Below are 23,403 nucleotides of genomic sequence, written 5' to 3'. Positions count from 1 at the left end.
ACACACTAAAAAGTAACAACTCTGAGGTATGGTGCCCAGCCTCCAACATGATCCCTGATGACCCCGCCTCCTGGTATTCAGACCCTTGTGTAGTTCTCTTCTACACTGTACTGAGGTTAGTCTATGTGACCAACAGCATCAATAAAAAGTGATGGTATGGCAATTCTAAGATTAGGTCATAAAAGATTGTGGTTTCTGTTTTGGTGTCTTTGTCTCTCACAAATCACATGCCACGTCATGAGAGCACTCAGGCAGCCTATGAAGAGACCCCCATAGAGAGGAATGGAGGCCTCTGACTAAAAGCCACTGAAAAAACAAGCCTGCCACCAACCACATGAGCAAACCTGGAAACAGATTTACTGGCCCCAGTCAAGCAATGAGATGACTGCAACTTCATGACAGACTCTGAGCTAGTACCACCAACTATCCTGCGGCTGGATACCTGACCCTCAAAAACTGAAATATTGTTTGTTGTTTTAAGCTGAATTTGTTACATAGCAATAATACAGAGGGTTTGGATCTAGAATTAGAAGACAGGGAGGAGAGATAACAGAATAGTAAGTCTGAGCCTTCTTAGTAAAAAGATAAACTTTTATACCTTCCTGATGGCATTAAAGCATTCAGAAGAAGTTCAATCACATTCACTATACTCTATTTAATTATGTAACTAAAGAGGTATCTAATGCAGTCTGAAAGACTCCAGGAAAAAAAAAAAAAGGTTAAATCAAAGAAAGTTTAGATGCTTTAAAATGTAAGCTACATTTACCTGCTTTCTGAAAAATTCACTATGTGCAATGCTACATTCCCCAATAAACCTAATAAATGATGCATTTTTCTGGATACGTACATTTGAAATCATACAGATAATGATATCTAGCTTAAAATAAACCCCCCCTTTTTTTGCTTAGTTTTTCCTGTCCTATTTATTTAAAAATAAGTTTAAAGCATGGCACAGTTTACAAGTGAAATACACAGATCTTAAGTGTAAAGTTTGATCATTTTTGACACAGGTACACCTGTGTAATCCACACCACTATCAAAACCAGAACATTTCCAAGACCTCAAAAAATCTCTTGTGTATTCCCAAACTCTCTGCCAGAACCCTTCTATCATCATATATTAGTTTTGCCTTCAAGTACATGAAATCAGAAAATATGTATTGTGCTGTCTGGCTATTTTCACTCAGCATAAGGATTTTCTCTTTCACCCATAGATGTTCTTGAATATTAGCGGTTCACAGCACTTTATTGTCGTGCAGTATTCTTACATGACTATACCAGTTTATTCATTCTCCTGTTGATGGATATTTGCAGTTGTTCCCAGTTTTTGTTATTATGAATAAAACTGGTATGAGCATTCTTGTACAAGGCTTTCTGTGGACATGTTTTTACTGCTGTTGGTATTATATCCAGGAGGGGGCCACAGGAACGATGCATGTTTAAGAAACCGGCGAACACTTTTCCAAAGTGGTTGTGCCATATTACATTCCCAACAGCAGTGACTGGGCGTTCCAGTTGTTCCACATCCTCATTCACATTTGACAGAGTTGGTCTTTCTCACTTCAGCCATTTTAATGAGTGAATTGTAGTATCTCATTGTGGTTGGAAAAATACTTTAAATCAAACCGAAATACAGAATGAAAATCTTACCTTATCAGCTTATCAGGGTTAAAGCAGCTTATATCAGGGAGCCAAGCAGACACTTCATGACTATGTGGAAGGCACTCTTTTAGAGGATTCTTTTCATCTGCAGACGAAAGACTCTTTGAGGCGCTCGATGTCACAGCCAGTTGCTTTAAAATAGAAGCTGTCTGGTGATAAATTTCATCAGTATGTTGTGTTGCCACATGTCTATGGATGCTGGTTTGGTCTGTGAACAGTTGCTGACAGCATTTCCACAATTTTTCTTTACATTCAAAACTCCTTTTTGTCGGAACTTCTTTGGTTTTGACAAAAAGGGCAAAGGCCTGCAATTAGATTTCAAACACTAACACTGTTAAATAACCTTAGGTTTATGGCTAATAGAAGTTTCACTGAGATTCCTTATATTATCTTTCCACAGGGGCTTCCAGTTTTATGTTCCATTATGTTATACAATTATCTGAGGAGTAACACTTCTCTTATTAGTAAGCTTTAGAAGAGACTATTAGAGAAATTAAAACTAGGCTTTATATTGAGGAAGTTAAATAACTCTCAGCATAATTTTATTCTCAGGATATAAGACTCTAAGTTACACTGGAATATACATAATACAGTTTGGTCTAAAATATTACGAATAACACTATCAGCTATTTTCGAAAGGAATACAGAAAGTAAATTATGAAGTATGCTTACCATGGAATATTAAGCAGTCAGTTTTAAGTTATATGGAAAAATATTTATGATATAATATTAAGTGAAAAAAACTGGATAAAATTTGCTTATGTAATGTAATCTCAACCACATTAAAAAGTACATTGAAAAAGACTGGGAAGAAACGTACCAAAATGTCTTCTTTCTTAGAAAATAATATTACTGTTTTTATAAAAATTATTTATGCTTATTGTAAAACAAACAGAAAATTCTCTTAACCAGTTACCAACTGATGAACATTTAGATTGTTTCTAATATTTGCAATTAAAAGCAATGTTGAATGAGCATTCCATGCATCCGTCTTCCTACATCTTTAACCACCTACTTATAATATCTAAAATAAAAATCAAGGGGTCAAAGAGCATTAAATTTTAATCTGTAATAGTGACTTCCAGGAAAAACGTACCAATTTATACTCTAATCAGAAAAGTATGTGGGTGCCATTTTATCCACAGCCTCACTGAGTTCTACCAGTATCATCAATATTTTTAATGCTGGTCCAAATAAAAGGCAAAAGAAATGCTACCCTTTTTTTTTTTTTTTTTAATATCTTTGATTAGTAGTAATGCTGAATACTTTTTCCTGCTTATTCTATTTGTTTATTTCTGGCTTGTCTGTTCACATCTGTTGCCTATTTTTCCATTATGGCATTTATCTTCTTACTGAGATGGATGTGTTTTTAGTGATCTTTTGTTGATCACAGTTACCAACTTTTTTCTTCACTTGTCATTTGGTTTTCAACTTTATGGTTTTTTTTTTTTAACCTGTGGGGTGGGGAATGAAAACTAATCCATCTGTCTAGGATTCACCCTCCTCAAGTACTCCACCATGGCTATTCCAGGGCCACACCTTGCCTATGATTACCCTTTGCCTGGGATGGAATTAACATCGCTGGTTAATGTCCCTGACTAGACTTGACCTTGAGCTGGACAGCAACCTTGATAAGCTACTTCCAAATGTATCCGCATTAACCACACATATATGATCATGAAACATTCATAGGAATTCTACCTTTTTCTTTGCAAATGAGTATTTCTTTTTTGTAATGCCATCTAATTCTGCTTTGAGACTGCTGCTGGGATTAATAAGACTCGTATATTTTAAATCCAGGTCAGAAAATCTTAAAATGCAGGTCTCCAGGTCATCTCCTTGGTCTGGTGAAGTAGAAGAAGGCATCTGGTTGGTTGCAACAGTGAAGCAGATATTCCTTTCAGTTAAATATCTCCTAGAATATAAATAAGAAAGAAGTAGCCATGCTAGTCTTTGATTACTTCTTGAAGAAGATATGAAGCTAATCAATCATGCAAATTAGCATGGGCAAAGTAGTCCAAGCTAAGCATTCATTTACTTACTAAATCAATAGTATTTACTTAGCAACGACTCTAAGTCAAGCACTATTCTACGCATCAAGAATATAGCAGTAAACAAAAGCAAAAGTTTCTGTCTCCCTAGAGTTTACATTCCAGTGGGGTGAAGTAAACAAGTGGATAAATTGATTTTTTATTTTTAAAGTCAGATGGTGAAAAGGTTATAAAGAATGACCAGCAGGGTAGGGAGGCAGTGATGGAGGAGCCCTTCAAACACAGAGAGTAGGAAAAGCTTTTCTGCAGCAATAGCATTTGGGCAGAAACCTGAATTAGGGAGCGAGCCATGCAGACATTAGGGTACATAATACCAGAAAAGCACCAGGTACAACCCAAATCAATCAAGCTGTGTGCCAGTACCTTCAGTTATAAACGTTTTCTTCTTTTTGCCCCCTAATTTCAGAGCTATGCAAATTTCCTTCCTTAAAAGAAATAGTTCCCAAGAGAGCCCCACCGTAATGAGCCAGAAGAAATGTCAAAATCCCTACTGTGGCCAAATCCTGTCAAAACGGACACACTACAACCATCATACTGCATTGGTTCTTTTGTAAAGCAAAGGTTACAGGTGACAAGCACTAAGAGGCACACTGAGAAAAGGCATTGGCTTTGGTTTGTGCTGTAGCAGTTTGCCAAGCATGTGAACATGGGCAAGCTACTTCTGAGTTCTAAATCTCTCTTGTGGAAACTGTGCATTGTAGTATCTACATTACAGTACTGTACTGTGGACTGGAAAGAAATATTAATACATAGTGTCTGCCATATACCAGGGTTCAATGAATGGTAATATTAGTAATATTTTAATTTAATGCTGTATTTTAAATTTAACATTAACATTTTCTTTAAAAATTAGCTGTGACAGATTATATTTTCCAAAAATGGCTGCAGCAGTATTTCTGGTCCATTCCCCTAAGCCTAGGCAGGCTTGTTAACTGCTCCCAAAAATAAAATGTGATGGAAGCAATGCTGTATGACTGAGGTCGGGTCCTCAAAAGGAGATGCCAGCACTAGCTCTCATTCTGAGATGCTCAGGCTGAGGAGACCAACCACTGTGCTGTGAGTAAGCCAATCCAACCCATACAGAGACCACACACAGAGAACCAGGTGGAGAGGAACGGAGGAGGCCTCCAGCTGACAGCCAGCATCAACCACTAGACCCTTCAGATTCCAGATTGGTCTCTGAGCTGAGAGCAGAGACAAGGTGTCCCTGTTGTGCCCTGTCCAAATTCCTGCCCCACAGCATAACAACCGGTTATTTCATATTACTAGTGAAATGGCAAAGTTAGTTTCTTGAAGACAATATTGAAGGAGGCAGCCAGACGTGGACACTCAAGGTTGTGAAAATAGTAACATGCAAAGAGGTCCTACGCTCCACAAAAAGGAGCAGAAAAAGCACCCCTAAGAATGAGAAAAAAGAATGTGGGAGACACTGGTGACAAACTTTGACAATTCACAACTCTGTCTACAAGGTACCTCAACCAGGAGAAGGCAACGAGCAGCAGTTTAGGTCTGGCGGAACACACACTGCTTGTTAACAATGCTGGATGGGATTGATAGAGACTACACACACACAGACACACGCAATACCAACTTCCTTATGAAGGACCTTTGTTCCTTGGATTCATAAATGAAGATGTCACTTGCACCACATAAAATGCATCTGAATCAGCTAAGTGGTGCTTCCATGGGGCTCAAAATGAGCTTTGTTCTAAGGGTAAGGCAAGGTAATACAGATTTATTAACCCAAATTCTCCTGTATTTGAAAAATAAGTGGAAGAGACTGGGTGAAGAAACACTACCTTCTTTGGTTTCTCTTTCCTTTCTCATGAAAATCTCTTTCATTTAAAGTCCCACTGAAAAAAGTATATCTCTAACTCTACACAAACCTATAAGCTTCCCAGGCAGAAGAAAAATAAGTAGAAGAATCTTATTTAACACACTTCCTCCATGCTCAAAGCTGTTTTATTGTAAAGGTAGAAAAAGAACATATATCATTTCCAAATTAAAATTCATTCAGCAAATATTTATGGAGGGTCTTCTAGGTTCCAGGCATCGTTCTAGAAACAGAGAACTTACTCACTTATAAGGGCAGTGCATGTGGGAGGTAACATTGTAGAAAGGAATTACTATCCGATCCGATTCCACCTCCAGCATCTTTCCCAATCTCCCTCTATATGACCTGATGTGGTCTGTCCCAGCATTTATGCTTTCCACTGCTTTGTTTCCCTTACTTTTTCATCTCCTTCTCTCCCCATATGCTTACTATGTGTAGCAAGACTGAGCTCAAGTGTTACCTTTCACTTATGTCTTGTCTGCTACCCCGTGTCACTGCTTCCTTTGAAGGCCTGAAAAACTTAGTTTCTCTATACTCTAGGCTCATCTCTGACTATGCTCCCCATTCCCCATCACATATCCTACTCTGGCCACACTGGACCATGCCCAGTTCTACAAATGAGCCCTGTTCTTTCCTGACTCAAGGTCTCCACACCTGAGTGTAGCACGCCTTTCCCACCACCCCAAAATGATCTCCTCAGACTCTGCATCTTTTTTCAGTCTGTTTATTTTCATTTACGTATATACTCTGAACTATTATTATTTGTGGCACCTCTACTATGTGCCGGGCCCATGGAATAGTCCTGGGAATGCAGCTATGAATGAAACAGTTGAAGTCCCTGCTCTCTTGGAGCTTATATTCTGGTAAGGAGAGACATTAAGTAAGTAAAAAATAAAAAAAAAGAAAAGAAAATACCAGCTAGGGATAAGGGTCCCTGCTTCTCAGTTTCCCTTGCTGGCTCTTCCTTATTACCCCAACCTCTAAATGTTGAACTACTCTATATCTATACTTACCCCACAGGTGATCTCATCTACTTTCAAGGACTTAAAACTATATTTGCCTCAAAATAATTGGGTGAGAGGAGGTAATATCAATGAAACCAGAATATTCATGAATTAAGAATTACTGAAGTTGATGATGAGTACATGGGGACACATCATAAATTTTCCCTACTTCTGTAAATATTTGAAAATTACATGAAAAAAGAAAAAAGGGAAACATAAAGGAAATTTCTGTTTAGAATACTATACAATAAATGACTCCAAATTCTTATCTTCAACCTAGGCCTTTCTCCCAAACTACAAATTCACATACCCCACTGTGTGTGAAGCTAGCTAGCTTCAGCTTCAAATATAACTGTTCAAAACCAAACTCTGGTCTTCCCCAGTCTTCCTTATCTGAGTAAAAGACAATTTCATTCTTCCTGTTATTCAGACAAAAAAAACTTTTGGGATGATTCCTGACTCCTTATTTTCTCACACTATCATTCACTTGTTCAGAAAATCCTATTTTTTTTTTTTTTTTTACTTGAGACAGGTCTTGTTCAGTCACCAGGTTGAAGTGCAGTGGCATGATCTCAGCTCACTGCAACCTCCGCCTCACGGGTTCAAGCTGTTCTTCTGTCTCAGCCTCCTGAGTAGCAGCTGGGAGTACAGCTCGGACTCCCAAAGTGCTAGGATTACAGGCGTGAGCCACCACGCCTGGTCAGCTTTGCTTTTGAAGTACAATCCAATCAGATCACTTTGCAACATCATCTTCACTACCACCCTAGTTCAAGCTACTATCATTTGCAGCTTGAATTATTGCAACAGCAGAACTATCTTCCTCCTTTGGGAGCCAGAGAGGTAACTATTAAAAAATAAGTCAGACTGGCCCCGCACAGTGGCTAATGCCTGTAATCTCAGCACTTTGGGAGGCCAGGAGTTCAAGACCAGCCTGGTCAACACGGTGAAACCCCATCTCTACTAAAAATACACAAATTAGCCTGGTGTGGTAGTGCATGTCTTTAATTGCAGCTAATTGGGTGGCTGAGACACAAGAATTGCCTGAACCTAGGAGGTGGAGGTTACAATGAGCCAAGAGTGTGCCACTGCACTCCAGCGTGGGCAACAGAGTGAGACTGTCTCAAAGAAAAAAAAAGAAAAAATTCATACTCCAATGACTTCTCAATTTACTTGGATAATGTTCAAAGTCCTTACAGAGCACTTTCTCCCTACCCTCTGATCTCATCTACTACTCTCCCATTGCTCACTACCTATGATGGCACTATTTGGGGCTATTCCTGAATGGATCGTTAGAATATATCAGCGCCACCAGAGCAGGGGTTTTCCTTTGTTCACCTCGACATCCTCAGCATTCAGAACTCTGCCTGGCACCTAGGAGGTGCTAAATGCTAATAAATACAGTATTTGCTGAATGAAATAAAACAGCAATTGGGTAACCAAAGAAGGCCTAACTAAGGACCTGATATTTGAGCTGAGACCTAAGTGACCAAGAGCCAGTCACGCAGATTTAGAACCAGAGATCTTCAGGTAAAGGAAATAGTATAAGTTCCTAGAACAAGAACAAGCTTGACTTATTGTAAGAACAGAAAGAGTGGCTGGAGTACAGTGAGGAGAGGTAGAACTCCACAGGCCATGGTATGGAGTGTGCAATGGAAAGTCGAAGAAGACTTTTTTTTTTTTTGAGACGGAGTCTCGCTCTGTCGCCCAGGCTGGAGTGCAGCGGCCAGATCTCAGCTCACTGCAAGCTCCGCCTCCCGGGTTCACGCCATTCTCCTGCCTCAGCCTCCCGAGTAGCTGGGACTACAGGCGCCCGCCATCTCGCCCGGCTAGTTTTTTGTATTTTTTAGTAGAGACGGGGTTTCACCGTGTAGGCCAGGATGGTCTCGATCTCCTGACCTCGTGATCCACCCGTCTCGGCCTCCCAAAGTGCTGGGATTACAGGCTTGAGCCACCGCGCCCGGCCAGACTTTTTTTTTAAGACACGGTCTCACTTTGTCGCCCAGGCTGGAGTGCAGTGGTGTGATCACGGCTCACCGTATTCTCGACCTCCTGGGTTCAAGGGATCCTCCCATCTCTGCCCCCAACCCTCCCCTCGAGTAACTGGGACTACAGGAGCCAAACACTAGGCCCGGCTAATTTTTTTTTTTCTTTTCCTGTAAAGACAGTGTTCGCCTCGTTGTCCAGGTGGGTCTTGAACTTCTAGGCTCAAGCGGATCCGCCCGCGTTGGCCTCCCAAAGTGTTGGGATTATAGGCGTTAGCTACCCCGCCCGGCCGTCATAGGAGACTTTTAAACAAAGCAGTAACACGATCTGATTCAGGATTAGTGTTGAAAGCAGAGCAGGCAGGGTTTACAGATAATTGTTATGTAAAAAGTGAGGGAAAAGAGCTAAGAAAGACTCTCTAAATTTTTGGATTAAGCAGCCGATGGATGACGTCATTTACTGAAATGGGTAAGACTGAAAGAGAATTAGGCCGGGAGAGTGAAATTTCAGATGGCCATGGACAAAGCAGATAAGCCAGTATGGTACTCATAAAGACATCAGGGGAGAGGACGGTCACACACAAGCATACAGGTACCCAATAACCCTTGATTACTAAAACAATCATTTGTTCCTTCTTAAGCAAACAACTTAGGGAAAATGACGGCCAGCCGGCAAGCCGGGAGCAGCACGCTCGCGTCAGGGCCGGCCTTTCCATCCCAGGGAGAGGCACGTGCGGCACCGCCTCCCGCCCAGGCCCCACCCCGCTTGCCGAGGTTGGCCCAACCTCTCCGCCCACTTTTCCCAAGGCGGCAAAAGCCGGAAAGTGGGAGTAGACGAGCACATACCCGCCAGTCCTGATCCTTTCTTAGGTCTCTCTTCCCTGCACTGTTTCCACCTAGCAATTGTCACTGCTCACCGCCCTGGAGCCTATTCCCCTGCCGCGTGTTTGGGTAGAAATGCTCGCTCGTGACGTCACCAGGCTCCGGAAGTCTCCTGGACGTCGGCGCAAGGGCCGCCGGGAAAACCATTGAGAGGCCGCCGGGAAAACCATTGAGAGGCCCCCGGGAAAACCATTGAGAAGCCCCGGAGGACCGGCCTGAGCGGAGGCGGGGACTAGAGCGGCAGCCGGCACCACCCGCCTTCAGGCGTACGACGACCGCGGTTCGGGGTCTCTGACTGGCCGAAACGGCTGCACTTTCTGCGTGGCCCCGGAAGGACACAGGGCGGAAGGCGGGAGAAAGAAGCAGCCGGCAGGCGGGGGCAGCCTGAGGGGGCGGTTGCGTGTGTGCCCAACGCCTGTAGCCCACTGAGCTTCCTCACGCCGGCTCTCGCAGCGCCGAGCCCACCCGGCGGCCTCTCCTGCGCTTCCGGGAGCCGTGGCGAGCGAGTGCGCCTGCGTGCCGGCCCATCCGCGCGCCTCGCAGCTGTCCTTGCGCCGGCCAGCGGCCGGACAGTTTCCTCCGCGCTTACCGCCTGGTTTCTGGGCTCCGCTGCGCACCGGAGGGCAGCATGTCGCGGCGGCGGCACAGCGACGAGAACGACGGTGAGTACCTGCAGCCCGGCCGCGGAGGCCGCTCCCGGTTGGCAACCGAGGCTCGGCGTCTTTGGGTGTCCATGGAAGAGACTGGAAGCTCTTCTCCCCGGGAACGTGCGGGGAGCCTCGGAGGGAAAGGGGAATACAGTGGCGGTGTGACCGGGCGGCTTCTAGAAAGCAACTTTTTCTCTCCCGCCCCAGTTCTTTGAGTCAAGGGCCGATCCTCGGGAAAGGAGGCCTGGTGAACCCCATGGGTAGACCCTTGGTCTCTGAGGACGCTTCAGAATTTGGTCCTTAGCGCCACCGAGCAGGGAAGCACACCTGTGTCTGTGCTGCCGCCTCTTAGGGACCCACTGATCCCAGTGTCTCGTTTTAACCTTCAAAGCTGCACCTGAGAAGGGCTCGGAAGAATTCACTGAAGGAAAGAACTGAGAGATCTCATGAGTTGCAGTCTGAACTCTGTTCCGGTAGTAGTCATCCGTTGATTTCCCTTATTTCGAGCTGCAGAGAAAGAATATTGTCTTACTCACGCCCAAGAGGTCCCTAATAAACAAACACAGGTTACTGCAGATTTTGAACTGGCCGTAAGCGCATTTCCCTCGTGTGAGAGAGTGCTAGAAAACTAACTTCAGGCCTCAGCGAGTTAGAACAGGGGTTCCCATCTCCATTTGGATGATGGTGCTCGTGGAGATCATAGTGTTGTCTTCATAAAGACGGAATAATTCTAGTTTTAACAACAAAAAAATGCTTATATTATACATAAGCCTTACAATCGGTCAAAAACACAAATCCACACACCAAAAAAATGAAACTTAGAGTAATTCTTTTAACGTTTTAGTGTATTGTTTTTTGAAGAGAGTGTATAGTAGTGGTTAAGAGGTGAGACTTTGGAACCAGAGGGTTTAGGTTCAAAGCCAGACCCTACCATTTACTTGGTGATCTTTTATAGGTTATGTAATCTCCTTAAACTTTAGTGTGTAATATAGACGTAATGATACTTATATCTTCTGGTTTTTGTGAAAGTTAAATGAGGTAATACACATCAGCAACGATGATGTTTTAATCATTTGCCAGCGCTTAAGAGGCGGTAAACGTTAGCAGGTGCTGTCAATGTAAGAAAAGAAACCATAACAGACATTTTAAATTGAGTAAGTTTTATCCACTGACGTTTGTCTCTCCTTGAGTGTTGTGGCAGTTGAGGTGGAGGCAGAATCGCATGCATTTAGTTTTAATAGTGAAACACCAGATTTCTACGAAGGCATGGTTTGAGAGGATATTCTAGTCCAGCTTTCTCATCTGACACCTAAGGGTTTAGAGACTGAGCATAACACGAGAGACAGCTGTCAGTTCCCAAACACCAGCAATAGCAAATCCAGTCCAGGGCTCTCTTCACTACCCAGGTATAAGTTAAATAACTGTGCTGCATGCTTTGATATCTAACACAAGAGGCTTCTTGTGTAACCTCTGGGCAAGGCACAGAAAATACAATTCCCTCCCCTTTTTTTTTGAGACGGAGTGTCACACTTGTCAGGCTGGAGTGCGGTGGCGCGATCTCGGCTTGCTGCAACCTCTGCCTCTCAGGCTCAAGTGATCCTGCCATCTCAACCTCCTGAGTAACTGGGACCACAGGCGCAGGCCACCACGCCCGGCTAATTTTTTTTTTTTCCTCTATTTTTTGTAGAGACGGGGTTTCGCCACGTTGCCCAGGCTGGTCTTGAACTTCTGAGCTCAGGCGATCCACCCGCGTCGGCCCCCCAAAGTGCCGGGATTACAGATGTGAGCTACTGCGCCCGCAGTATAATATAAGAAAATATATATATATTTAAGAAAATATATAAGAAAATATATATATATATAAGAAAAATATAAGAAAAAATATAATTTTCTTATGCTTTGTAATTGACTAATCAAAAACTAATATACTTCTCAAGTCATTACTTGGGGGTTAGAGAACTTGAGGGTTTTGTTCTTTCCAATTTCTTTGTTGTCCTTATGCTTTCATTTTCTCACTTATAGGTAATCCCTAAAGAGAGAGGAAATGTCATTGTAGGGCATCCTAGAGAATTGGAATGCAAATATGTAGAAAAATAACTTTTGCTTTGGTTATTGGGAGACTTACATAACTTTCTTGGAGTTGGCTTCTTTTTAACACCAGCTTGCAGCCAAATCACTGTCCATTTGGGTCTTGCTGCAGGAACCTCAGAGTAAATAAGACAAGTAAAACAAGGCCTTCATTAAGCAAAGGTTTTTATGGTTGGTATTTTAGTATGGGAGAGGCAGATACAGTTCATGTTTGATAATACAGCAAATCTGAAATTTTTGTAAATTGCCACAATTTGGATAACGATCAGCTGGAGTTTACCCTACACAGTGATCTGAATCAGATTATTTTGGATGCTTTCCTTTTAGTTAAACATCTATTTTTTAAAAAATGAGAACTCTTAGAAGCTTAAGGATTTTAGAAGGCTATTTTAAAATAGGCTAGGAATTATTACAGTCAGAAATAAATAGGTACATCTGAGCATTTCTGGACAGTTGTCAGCTGTTGTCAGTCTCTGCCCTGACTTTCCATATGCTTGACACTCTCTCTCTCTCTCTATAAAATACTATAATGGAATATATAATATATTTATATATTATATACATTTATATTTATGTAAAATATATACTCTATAATATATATTTTACATATATGTAATTATAACGTGTATACTCTATATATAGAAGCAAGCATATGGAAAGTAATATATATAAAAAATCATTTATTCAACAAATACTTAACAGTGTCAAGCTCTGTCCTAATTACTTGCAATACAGCAGTGGACAATATAAAGATAGAGCCTCCCCTCTAGAGTAGAGAGAAGACAGTCAAGTAAAGTGTAGTGTATCATACAGTGACAGACGCTGTGGAGTGATAATTAGGTAAAGAGGGTAGAGATTTCTGTGAGGGAGAAGTTACTATTTTATGTAAGTTGGTTAGAGAAGGCCTCATTGTGAATGCCATTTGATCAGAGACTTGCCAGAGGTAAGGTAGCAGCCATATAGCTGTATGAGGAAAAGCAGTGGTCCAAACAAAGGGAACCATGGGCGCAAAAGCCTTAAGACTATAGGGTTCCTGTCATGTTCACAGAACAGCAAGGAGGCCAGTGGTGCTGGAGCAGAGTGAGGGGGAAGTTGTAGGAGATAAGATTAGAGAGATAGCAGAGGGTCACATCTTATAGGGAGATTATAAAATTAGACTTCTGTGTTGAGACTTGACTATCAAAGATTCAGGGAGATAGGATTAGGAGGCTATACCAATGAAGTTCACGTAGTAGTCCATTTGTAAACAAGGAACAGGAAATGCTAAATGAAAAGTAATGTGTATGGATACTAGTCCAGTGCTGAATCTTAACTAATTGCTTAGACTTGCTTTAAAAATGTCTCCGAAGCTTTTTAGTTACTATGGGATATGCAGTCCATTGTTTGTTCTTTTAAGAAAGGATTTAGATTGTTCAAAATCTTAGCCAGAAACAGTACGAATACAATTTTGGGAATTTTGGCAATTTACAAAAATTTCAGATTTGCTGTATTAGCCCCATTTAAGCTTCTTAGAATTAGGTCCTTGTCGTTTAGACTGTGGCTGATATTTTTACTTAACTAAAGAAAAAAATGAATAGAAGTGAAAGGATTTGTTATTCTGGGAGAGTATAGTTTATTTCAGAAGTGATGATTGCCTCTGCTTTAAATCTGCAGGATCAAGGCATGTTATCTTTCTTTGAAGTTGTTCAATATCAAAATAGATGAGCCAAAAAGAATGAAACAGTGTGCTTAAGGTTTAAAAATGTAATGTTCAAGTTGTTGGTTTTAGTTACTTTACTTTCTTATTTTACAAGGTTGGTTTTTGTTTTCCATTTTGTGGGTCTAAAATTTATTGTAAGGCTATAAGATGTACAGTGTGCCCATATAAAATTAGGATTGCCTTATAGAGGGGAAATTTATTTGTTTATTAAGATCCTTTCAGATGGATTTTATACCTGCTTCTCTATACTAGCCAAGTCTGTCCAAGTGAAGTGGTAATGTTATCTTTAATTTACATTTTAAATCTTTTACGTAGTTAAATTTTAATAAAAAATCTGTTCTTGGCTTGGGAGCTACCATAGATATGTTTTCTTCAGGGTACATTGAGCTAATTCCCCAAATTGTATTCATATTGTTTTATTTCATTTCCCTGTTCCCTTACCCAGGTTCTCTTCTGAGTTCAATATCATGTTTCTGTTCGTAAGTTCAGATTGTGTCTGTAGTTTTCCCCCCTTCATATTCTCTCAACTATCAGGTGAGAGTGGAACATTTCTTACTTCTTAATACTTTCTGCCTCCTCCCATTCTCCAGACAAATCTTATCCTTTAATATAGCCAAAATGAACAGAGGGTTTGCAGTTCAGACATGTGACTATGTACATGTATTTTCTAGTTTTTTTCTCAGAAATCATACCTTCTCTTCCTACAGCATTATTCTCCCCTTTTCAAGCTTATAAGAGGGCCTAAGAGGGTTGCTTTAAAGGCTGTGGTATGATTCTAAACTGGAACAAGCCACCTGGAAAGTTAAGTTAGGAAGACTGTAGAGGTGGAATAAAGGGTTGGCAAAATATATGAGCCAGAAAGAAGGGAACAGTGTGCTTAAGGTTTAAAAAACAACAACAAAAAATAACTGCTCTCATTCAGCTAGTTTTTCAGCATCGCCATCCTCCCAACCTCACTGAAATTTGGTTCTGAGGAGCTCTGCTTTCTAGAATATGGTTTCTTAACATCAGCACTATTGACATTCTTGGCCAGATTATTTGTTTTGGGAGATGCCCTATGCAACGTGGGATATTTAGCAGCATCCCTGGCCCCTACCCACTAGATGCCAGTTGCCTCCTCTAGTTGGGACTACTAAAAATGTCTCCAAGGATTGCCAGATGACCACTGGGGGCAAAATCTACACCCTGTTGAGAACTACTGCTCTAGAAGAAGGCTATTGAATGTCGTAGCTGGTGGCTTGTGTAAATATTACATCAATTGTGCTTTGTTTTTTCAATAAATGAATCTTGGAAATAAAAGACCTTTGTGTGAAAGTTGGTACTTTGGGTGGTAGAACCTTGATAGGTCCTGTGACTTAGGTTTGATACATACTTAAGAATCAAGGTCCCTGAACCTCTGTGCCACACATGTCTACAACTTTACACAGGCAGATATCGCCAGGAATCAGTACATCTCAGCTCTTACGCTACATGCATATTATACTTTTTGTGGCATTATCCCTTCAAAATTATAGTCAGTGGACATTCAGTCAGTTTATAATGGTAATTAATGGGTTGGGAAGTTGAAGCACAGAGTGTCTTATCCTGTAACCTTTGTAATACCCCCCTCAGATCCTATGTGGATAGTAATAGATTCGCTTTATTCAGCTTCAGTTCATGTGGTATCTGAAGATCATTTCAGTCATTCGATAGATTTAACATTCCAAGCTTAGACTAGCCAGGTGCTGTGTTTTATGAGAATCACCATACATCATTTCAAGCCAAGTGTTCCAGAGGCAAGTAAGTGATTATGAACTTTGTAAAAATAATTCCTTTGGCCATTCAAGTCTGAAGATTGAAGTTATATATAACTTACTACTGTGTAGCCCTATATCCAGCTGCCGATTTTCATTGATACAGATTCCCAGCACAGTTACAGACTCTTGCTTTCTTGCCCATATGCTGACCAAATAATTGAATCAATGGAAATCAAAAATTGAATTGTATTAGACTAGCCAAAAGTGTTTAGCAGCAGCATCAGGTTCCATACTTAACACTATTATTTTAATTTTTTTAAGCCTTATGTTAAACCACAAAAGGACTTAGGTGAGTGTGTTAAGGCTTTAAACAAAGTGATAAGAGATACAAACAGCAAGGGTCTTAATAGACAGGTGTTTGAGGTTAGTTTTTAGCACAGCTTCATTCAACTTGAATTGTTTAGCAATCAAAAGGACAGATGCTTGGTAATTTTAGAATGGTAGATTTAAAAAACATAGAGATTATTCAAATGATATGGTTTTTAAATAAATCAGTATCAGTAATTCAGTTAATAAAAGCTAATTAAAGCAGGAATTGTAAAACATGTCCTTTTTTCCACCAATGATTTGATATAGTGCTCAGGACTTTTCTTTGAATATGTATATACTGACTGTCATTCCCATTATTTAGGATAAACTATACCATCGTGCTGCATCATATGCAGAACTGAAATTGTTCATTGAAGACTTGAGATTAGAGCTTAGAAACATGTGAAGCAAGTGAGAAATCCTAATGTTTTATGCTCCTTTTTCCCATCTTTTGAAGCTTTCCTCTTTATAGCAGATAACAGCCTTTTTTTTTTCCCATCAAGTCTTTCCAAAGCATTGGACTTGGTTTTGCACCCTTATTTTGTCATTTACATAATAATTACATTATTAGACTAATGAATACTACTGGTACTAACAGGTTTCGGAACAAGCAACTGAGGATCAGTAAACAACTCAAGTTGAAAGAATGGAAGTAGCAGTACATGAGTATTCTAACTACTAGTGTTTAATGCGTTGTTGGCAGCTTTCCAGCTTGTCCACAGAAATGCACAGGGCTACTGATTGCTTAGCTCCATGGGCACTATTCACACAAAATTTAACATAAATAATGCCTCCTGGAGTTATTGTATATAGTGACTCTGGGAATGGGAGGTGTTGGTTAATCTAGCTTAGTCTGAGAAATGGAGGGTCTGTGAAGAGCTTCTACTCTGTAAGAAAAATAGGGCCTGGTAGAAAACAGATTATAACCTAAAAAGGTTAAATAAAATTTGTGATAGCAGATTTAGCATGTAATGTTAATTTTTTATGTTGCTGAAATAGGTGGGCAGCCTCACAAAAGGAGAAAGACCTCTGATGCAAATGAAACTGAAGATCATTTGGAATCTTTAATATGCAAAGTAGGAGAAAAGGTATGTCACACAATAGGCACAGGCTGTGATGGGTTTAAAAGAATGTGGTTGACTGTGCTTTAGTTTTTGCAGCTGAAAACTTGAACTACATTTTGGTAAAGCTGGTATTACCATGCATCTGTATCCCAAATTGAATCCATGTTGAAGCCCCTGGGATGCAGATAATTGATTATTATTAGTAATTTAGTAATTAATAATTTTCATAGAAGGTGAGCCTTAGAAGGGACCTAGAGTATAGCCCCTTAATTTATACATGAACTAAATCAGCCCTGAATACTTGAGGTAATTTGCCCAGAGTAACAGAGAGAATTAGTAAAAGAGGTAAAATGGAGCCCATGGTGTCCTCCCATTTCTAATACTTACCTGCTGTCATAGACTGCTTAGTTTTTAAATTTCACTCATCAACTTCTCATGGATTTCTAAAGAACAATAACTATCTGAATTGATTTATACTAAACCCATTATAGCTCTGTATGCATGTAAGACTATTTTCATGATCGTGTAGAAATTATTTTAGTACACTAAAAGAGCAATTAAAAGGACAGATGATTGATTGGTAATGATTTTAAAATGATCGATTTTAAAATATATATTTACATTTAAATAAATTTTTAACAATAAATTTATATTGCTGAGTACTTGACAGATATTTAATGTGATGTCCTCTACAGAGTGCCTGCTCTTTGGAGAGCAACCTCGAAGGCTTGGCTGGTGTTTTGGAAGCTGATCTTCCTAACTACAAGAGCAAGATCTTAAGGCTTCTTTGTACAGTGTATGTATGCAAAAGATTTATGAATCCAGGTGATAATGTATTATCTACTCTTAAATGCTTTGGGAAATGTTTAAAATACATGTTTATGTTCTATATGTCCTTGGCTTTCCTTCTATGGGGAAATTTGTACAAATGAGCCAACCTTTGGCCCTTTAATGAACTCTTTTTCTTAGGGATAAAACTAAAATTGAGCATTTTCCTTGTGTGTTATTTCTTAGAACCTTAGAATCATTTTAGTTGACTTTTTATAGAGAGAGTACTGTCTCCTTCAGATACATATTTTTAAGCATGTACATTTAAATGTATGATACTTAGATTTTAAAATTAGTAGTACCAAACAAATTTGGGAATTGGTAACTCAAGTAATAGCTCTTCTTGGAAGACTGAAGATGCTTTGGAAGCCACTATTAATAGGCATACTCTCTGAATAAATGAGAGTCTTTGTAGTTACATGAAATTGTAACATATCCATGAGGTGTTTTTAAATGATGAAGGTGACGTTTATCACTTCTCAGCCTTTTAGTTTAGATCAAGTGAAGGTAACTTTAAGAAACTACTAAGGAAATCTTCTGAAATCCTTTATTAAAATGGAGTAGTATTTATACTTAAACTGTTGGAAACCTTGTTTGTTTAAGGCTGAACTTGTATTGCTTCGAAGTATTCTTCTTTAATTTTTGGTTTTGGTAGGGTTTCAGGGAGTACAGTTACCATCAACACAGGTATTTTTTTGAAGACCTTAATTGTCCCTGATGTTCTGCTAGATACTTTAGGAAAACAAGTCAAAGAGAATCTCTTGCCCACTGAATGATTATGAGTTCTTACTTGCTTTTTGAGCTAATTGTAAAGGCTGCCTAAATTAGGAAAAATTGCTTTTTCTAAAGGTTCATTGTAATCCTTTCCCATACTTTTCAAATAACTTTAACAAAATCAACATACTTGGAGTAAGCAACTGACATGTAAACAAATCTTAACTATATCAGACTACATTTTTAAAAAATTCAATAATTAAGTTGGTAGGAACTTAGATGAAACCCGTTTTAATTGTGCATCTTTTCTAAGCAACTAGAATAGTGTTTCTCAAAGTAGAATTCTAGTTCCATGACATTTGGTTAGCTAAGTTTAGAAATTCTGAATGCCGCACCCCCCTTAATGATTCTGTATTAAAGAGGCTTGTTTCACCCAGGATTTCTGAGACGTTTTACCATGGAAACCATGTTCTGTGGAAATGCTGTTCAGTTCCACTAAACACACTTGAAGAAAAACTGTTTTAGCATTAGTTTTATTTATTTCAGTAAGATAACTTTACAATTAAATCATTTACTTAACTCTTGGATTAATTAATGAATTAAAATGAAAAATTACGGGACTGTGTTTGAAACATTTCTCAGTGACATGCTTTTTCTGAAGTATTTTTAAAGACATAGCTAAAAGTAATCCTGTTCCAAAGTTAATGGAATGATAAAAAGATTAATATAAAATTCAGCAACTTAACGCTATTGTTTTGGGGTTTTCTCGTTATACTGGGTTCTTAAATCAGTGCACGTCTGTTACCTGAGAAGTTGACAATTTATACAACATTAGTTGGACTGCTGAATGCCAGGAATTACAACTTCGGTGGAGAATTTGTAGAAGCCATGATTCGTCAACTTAAAGAGTCATTGAAAGCAAACAATTATAATGAAGCCGTATATTTGGTAAGTTTGTTTGCTGGTATGTTACGACTTACTGTTGGGATGGAGGGAAAAGGTGAGCTACGACCAAATAATTTAAAATGCTCCCCTGAAGCATTCTCATTCACTTTGATAGCTTCATAGGCCACCTTTATTTTGATGATACCCCCAAATCTGTAACTGTATCTCCATCCTTTCTCCTGAGCTCCAGTCCAGTATTCCAGATGCTAGCTGTATAGCCTTCAGATATCTTACCAGGAAGTACCTAAATTAATGCAGCATTCATACCTCCTTTTTTCTGCCCTTTCCCCAGCTCATGCAGTGGCCACTGTGTACTGAATAACCCATCTATAAAGCTGAGCTTTAATTTTTGTCTTCCCTTTGCCTTCTTGTACCATACGTGTTCCCAATCCCTGTCAATTCTGTCTCCCTAATTTCTCTCAAGTCTGTCCTTTCTTGGTCTCCAGGGCCTCTACCATAGTCTATGCCTTCCTCCAGATGTTCTTAATAGCCTCTTAACTGATCTTTTTGCATCTAGATTCTGTTTTTCACTTTGTGTTCTACAGTGGCACCAGACTGGTCTTTCTGTAACTAGGCTCTGCACATGTTGGTTATTGGTTAAAAAACCCTTAGTTCCTTCCCATGACAGTGTGAGTGGTCTTAAAAGCCTGGTGCACAAGATGATTCCTTGGATTGCAGAAAGTGAATATTGAGAACTCTTATTTAAGTGGAAATGAAATTAAGCCTTACTAATAATACATAGATGAATGGTGATCCAGTGTATATCATAAATAAATATGTATGTGTTGAAGATGTGTGATCAAATTCTTTTTTACTGAGTATGCAATCAAAAAAGTTTGGACACCCATCAGGCTGTAGGATTAAAGTCCAGACTCTTTAGCCTGACCCTTTATGGTTTCCCCAGTCTGTTTCTCTATTCTTGTCTCCCATACACTCTCCAGCAATATCAGAATAACTTGCAGATCCCAAAACACACCTCGTTTTTGAAGCTCTGTGCCTATACTGCCCTCATTGCTCACTACTTGAGACTGTTGCTTATCCTTTATGACCTAGCCTAATTGTTACCTCGTTTGTGATGCTTTCCCCAACTCCCTTTGTCATTGTTCCCAGAAAACACTTAATTTGCCTTTTAGTGTGGGAGTCACTCATTTGTATTAAGATTGTGCTTATTCCACTAGAATGGGTCCCCTAACAGTTGACTTTTAGTAGTTTAGCAATAGCACACTAAGCACACCCAATAAATGTGTTCTGTAATTTCCATTTCTGTAATTCAGTAAAAAGTACAGTCAAACAGAAAAGAAGGTTATAGGTTGAAGTAGGTGGAATATTTTACAATCTGGATTGTTGATGTAGTATAGCATAGAAACCTATGAACTCACAGATTGCTGTCCTTTATATAGTTTTTGTTACAACTTCTCAATTCTGCCATGGTAGCACAAAGCAACCATACACAATATGTAACTGAATGAGCATGGCTGCTGCAATAAAAGTTTACTTATGGACACTGAAACTAGAATTTCATGTAATTTGTATGTGTCATAAAATACTCTTTTTTTTTTTTCAAGCATTTAAAAATGTAAAAACCATTCTTAGTTCCCAGCTATGCAAAAAACAGGTAGTAGGCTAGATCCAGCCCTTAGGCTATAGTTTTTCAGACCAATAGTTTAGGCTATAGAAGATTGCTTGTTTTGTAGTTATTATGAAGAACATTTAGATTTAATAGCAGAAATTGTTTGCCCCAACAGGTCCGTTTTTTATCTGATCTTGTGAATTGTCATGTGATTGCCGCCCCGTCAATGGTTGCCATGTTTGAAAATTTTGTAAGCGTAACTCAGGAAGAAGATGTGCCTCAGGTAAGAGAACCCCTCATGCTGAATCTTGAGGGGTTCTTGAGGGGTTACTGAATCCTGGTACTTCCATATAGTACCAGAAATCTTTCGCTGATAATCCATTAGCAATAAAGAAAAAATAACAGCAGACTATCACACTGTAAGTTCTTACTATCTAAAAATTAAGTTGACTGGCACACTGGTGGGTTCTCATAATATCTGTATGTTGGTTTAAATGATGCTGTCCAGTAAGATTAGAACTAATATATCTGGAAATGCTCTGTATAAACCAGATGTCTTAAATAGCTTCCATAGGATTTCATTCAAGAATAAATAAAATATGAATGAATATAATTAAAGCATATTTTAAACTTAACTTTTTAAAAATCCTTTAGGTGCGGCGAGATTGGTATGTGTATGCATTTCTGTCATCTTTGCCCTGGGTTGGAAAGGAGTTGTACGAAAAGAAAGATGCAGAGATGGACCGCATCTTTGCCAACACTGAAAGCTATCTTAAGTAAGGGCACAGCTCATAGTACTCTTTGTTGCTTAGGTAAAGGATATCTTATATCAGTGATATCATTTGAGTTTCTCAAAAATAAGCTGTAGAGTTCCTGAAGGTATTTTCTAGGTAATCCTGTTCTCCTGCTGTTTTAACTCACTGAGACCTCAAAGTAGTCAGATACGGTTTGCTTACTTTTGCCAGTGCAAAGGACAGTTGGTAATATAGCTTCTTTTAAGCTGCTTTTATATGTTTATAAAAGACATAAAACACCCTAGTGCAATAGTTCCTCAAATATTAGCGTGGATAAGAATTACCTGTGGTACTTAAAATGCTCAGACCCCAACCCCCAGACCTAATAAATTATACAGTTTGAGAGAGAGGTTTGGACATCTGTATTATTAACACATTTCACAAGTGGAGAGCCACTGCCCTAGCACATACAATGTGTTTGTTTCATGTAAATTAATCCTAAATCAAGCTCTTAAAACAGTGGTCCTTAACCTTCCATCCAGGCGGTACTTCTTAAGTAATATGACACATTTCAATTAAAATAGTTACATGTCTTCCCATTACCCATCTCTCCCAAGCCAATGTAAAAGCTTGGTTTATATTGTTAGATACAGTGATAATAAATAGGTCTTTTTAGTAAATTTATGCTTAACTATCCAGCAACATGGTAATGGTTATGTGGCCCTTAAGTTTTTACAGATTGATTTTGTTGTTAAATTTCACTTTCTCTTTTTTAAGTACTTTTTTTAGATAACTGTTAATAGCTACTTAGTTGATTATTAAGTAAAGTTAAAAGAAGCTTAAAAAATAAGAATCTTTTGGCCGGGTGCAGTGGCTCATGCCTGTAATCCCAGCACTTTGGGAGGCTGAGGCGGGTGGATCACCTGAGGTCGGGAGTTCGAGACCAGCCTGGCCAACATGGTGAAACCCCATCTCTACTAAAAATACGAAAATTAGCCAAGCATAGTGGAGGGTGCCTGTAATCCCAGCTGCTCGGGAGGCTGAGGTAGGAGAATTGCTTGAACTCAGGAGACGGAGTTTGCAGCGAGCTGACATGGTGCCGCCACTGCACTCCAGCCTGAGCGACAGAGTGAGACTCTGTCTCAAAAAGAAAGAATCTTTTGTGTGTGTATGCATATCCTTTCTCTTTTTTATTCAAGTGATAGCCCAATATACACACTGTTCTTCACTTGGCTTTTTTTTTTTTTCTTACTATAACTTGTATCTGTTGCATAAAAATACTTCATAAATCTTTTTAACGGTTGTAGGATATTTCACTTTTTAATGTACCATGATTTCTGTAGTCTCCTGTTGGTGGACATTTAGGTTATTTTCAGTCTTTTGCTATTATAAACAATGTTTCAGTGAATATCTTTGTGTGTATGTCTTTGTGTACATGTGCAGATATATTTATGGGGGATATAAATTTTTAGAAATGGCATTGCTGGGTTGCAGGTTCTAAACAGTTTTAATTTTGATAGATTTAGTCAAATTACCTTTCAAAGAGATTATACTCTCCCAAAGAGATTATACCAGTTAACCTCTTTGTCAACGAT

The 23,403-nt window shown here is 39.4% G+C and overlaps 2 protein-coding genes across 7 annotated transcripts in view; one reads left to right on the top strand and one right to left on the bottom strand.

Annotated features, from left to right (window-relative positions):
- TSTD2 (thiosulfate sulfurtransferase like domain containing 2) overlaps positions 1–9,523 on the bottom strand; it is a 33,820-nt gene extending 24,297 nt beyond the window's left edge. The window contains exons 1-3 of the mRNA XM_010357646.2: positions 9,379–9,523; positions 3,363–3,576; positions 1,650–1,966 (exon numbers count right to left, since the gene is read on the bottom strand). Coding sequence (XP_010355948.1) covers positions 1,650–1,966; positions 3,363–3,527 — 482 coding nt within the window. The 5' untranslated portion in view covers positions 3,528–3,576; positions 9,379–9,523. The remainder of the gene's footprint in view (positions 1–1,649; positions 1,967–3,362; positions 3,577–9,378) is intronic.
- Positions 9,524–9,582: 59 nt separating this feature from the next.
- Positions 9,583–23,403, top strand: part of NCBP1 (nuclear cap binding protein subunit 1) — a 40,397-nt gene continuing 26,576 nt past the window's right edge. For 2 of the 6 annotated variants that reach the window (XM_030920323.1, XM_010357648.2), the window contains exons 1-6: positions 9,583–10,076; positions 16,953–17,041; positions 17,713–17,842; positions 19,351–19,507; positions 21,250–21,357; positions 21,729–21,850. In XM_030920323.1, coding sequence (XP_030776183.1) covers positions 21,347–21,357; positions 21,729–21,850 — 133 coding nt within the window. In that variant the 5' untranslated portion in view covers positions 9,583–10,076; positions 16,953–17,041; positions 17,713–17,842; positions 19,351–19,507; positions 21,250–21,346. Of the gene's footprint in view, positions 10,077–16,952; positions 17,042–17,712; positions 17,843–19,350; positions 19,508–21,249; positions 21,358–21,728; positions 21,851–23,403 lie in introns of those variants that run through there. The other 4 variants (XM_030920322.1, XM_030920321.1, XM_010357649.2 and 1 more) reach the window with 4 other exon arrangements.

Source organism: Rhinopithecus roxellana, chromosome 16 (assembly GCF_007565055.1).
Source record: "Rhinopithecus roxellana isolate Shanxi Qingling chromosome 16, ASM756505v1, whole genome shotgun sequence".
Classification (NCBI taxonomy): Eukaryota; Metazoa; Chordata; class Mammalia; order Primates; family Cercopithecidae; genus Rhinopithecus; species Rhinopithecus roxellana.
This window is presented reverse-complemented; position numbering and strand designations above follow the sequence as displayed.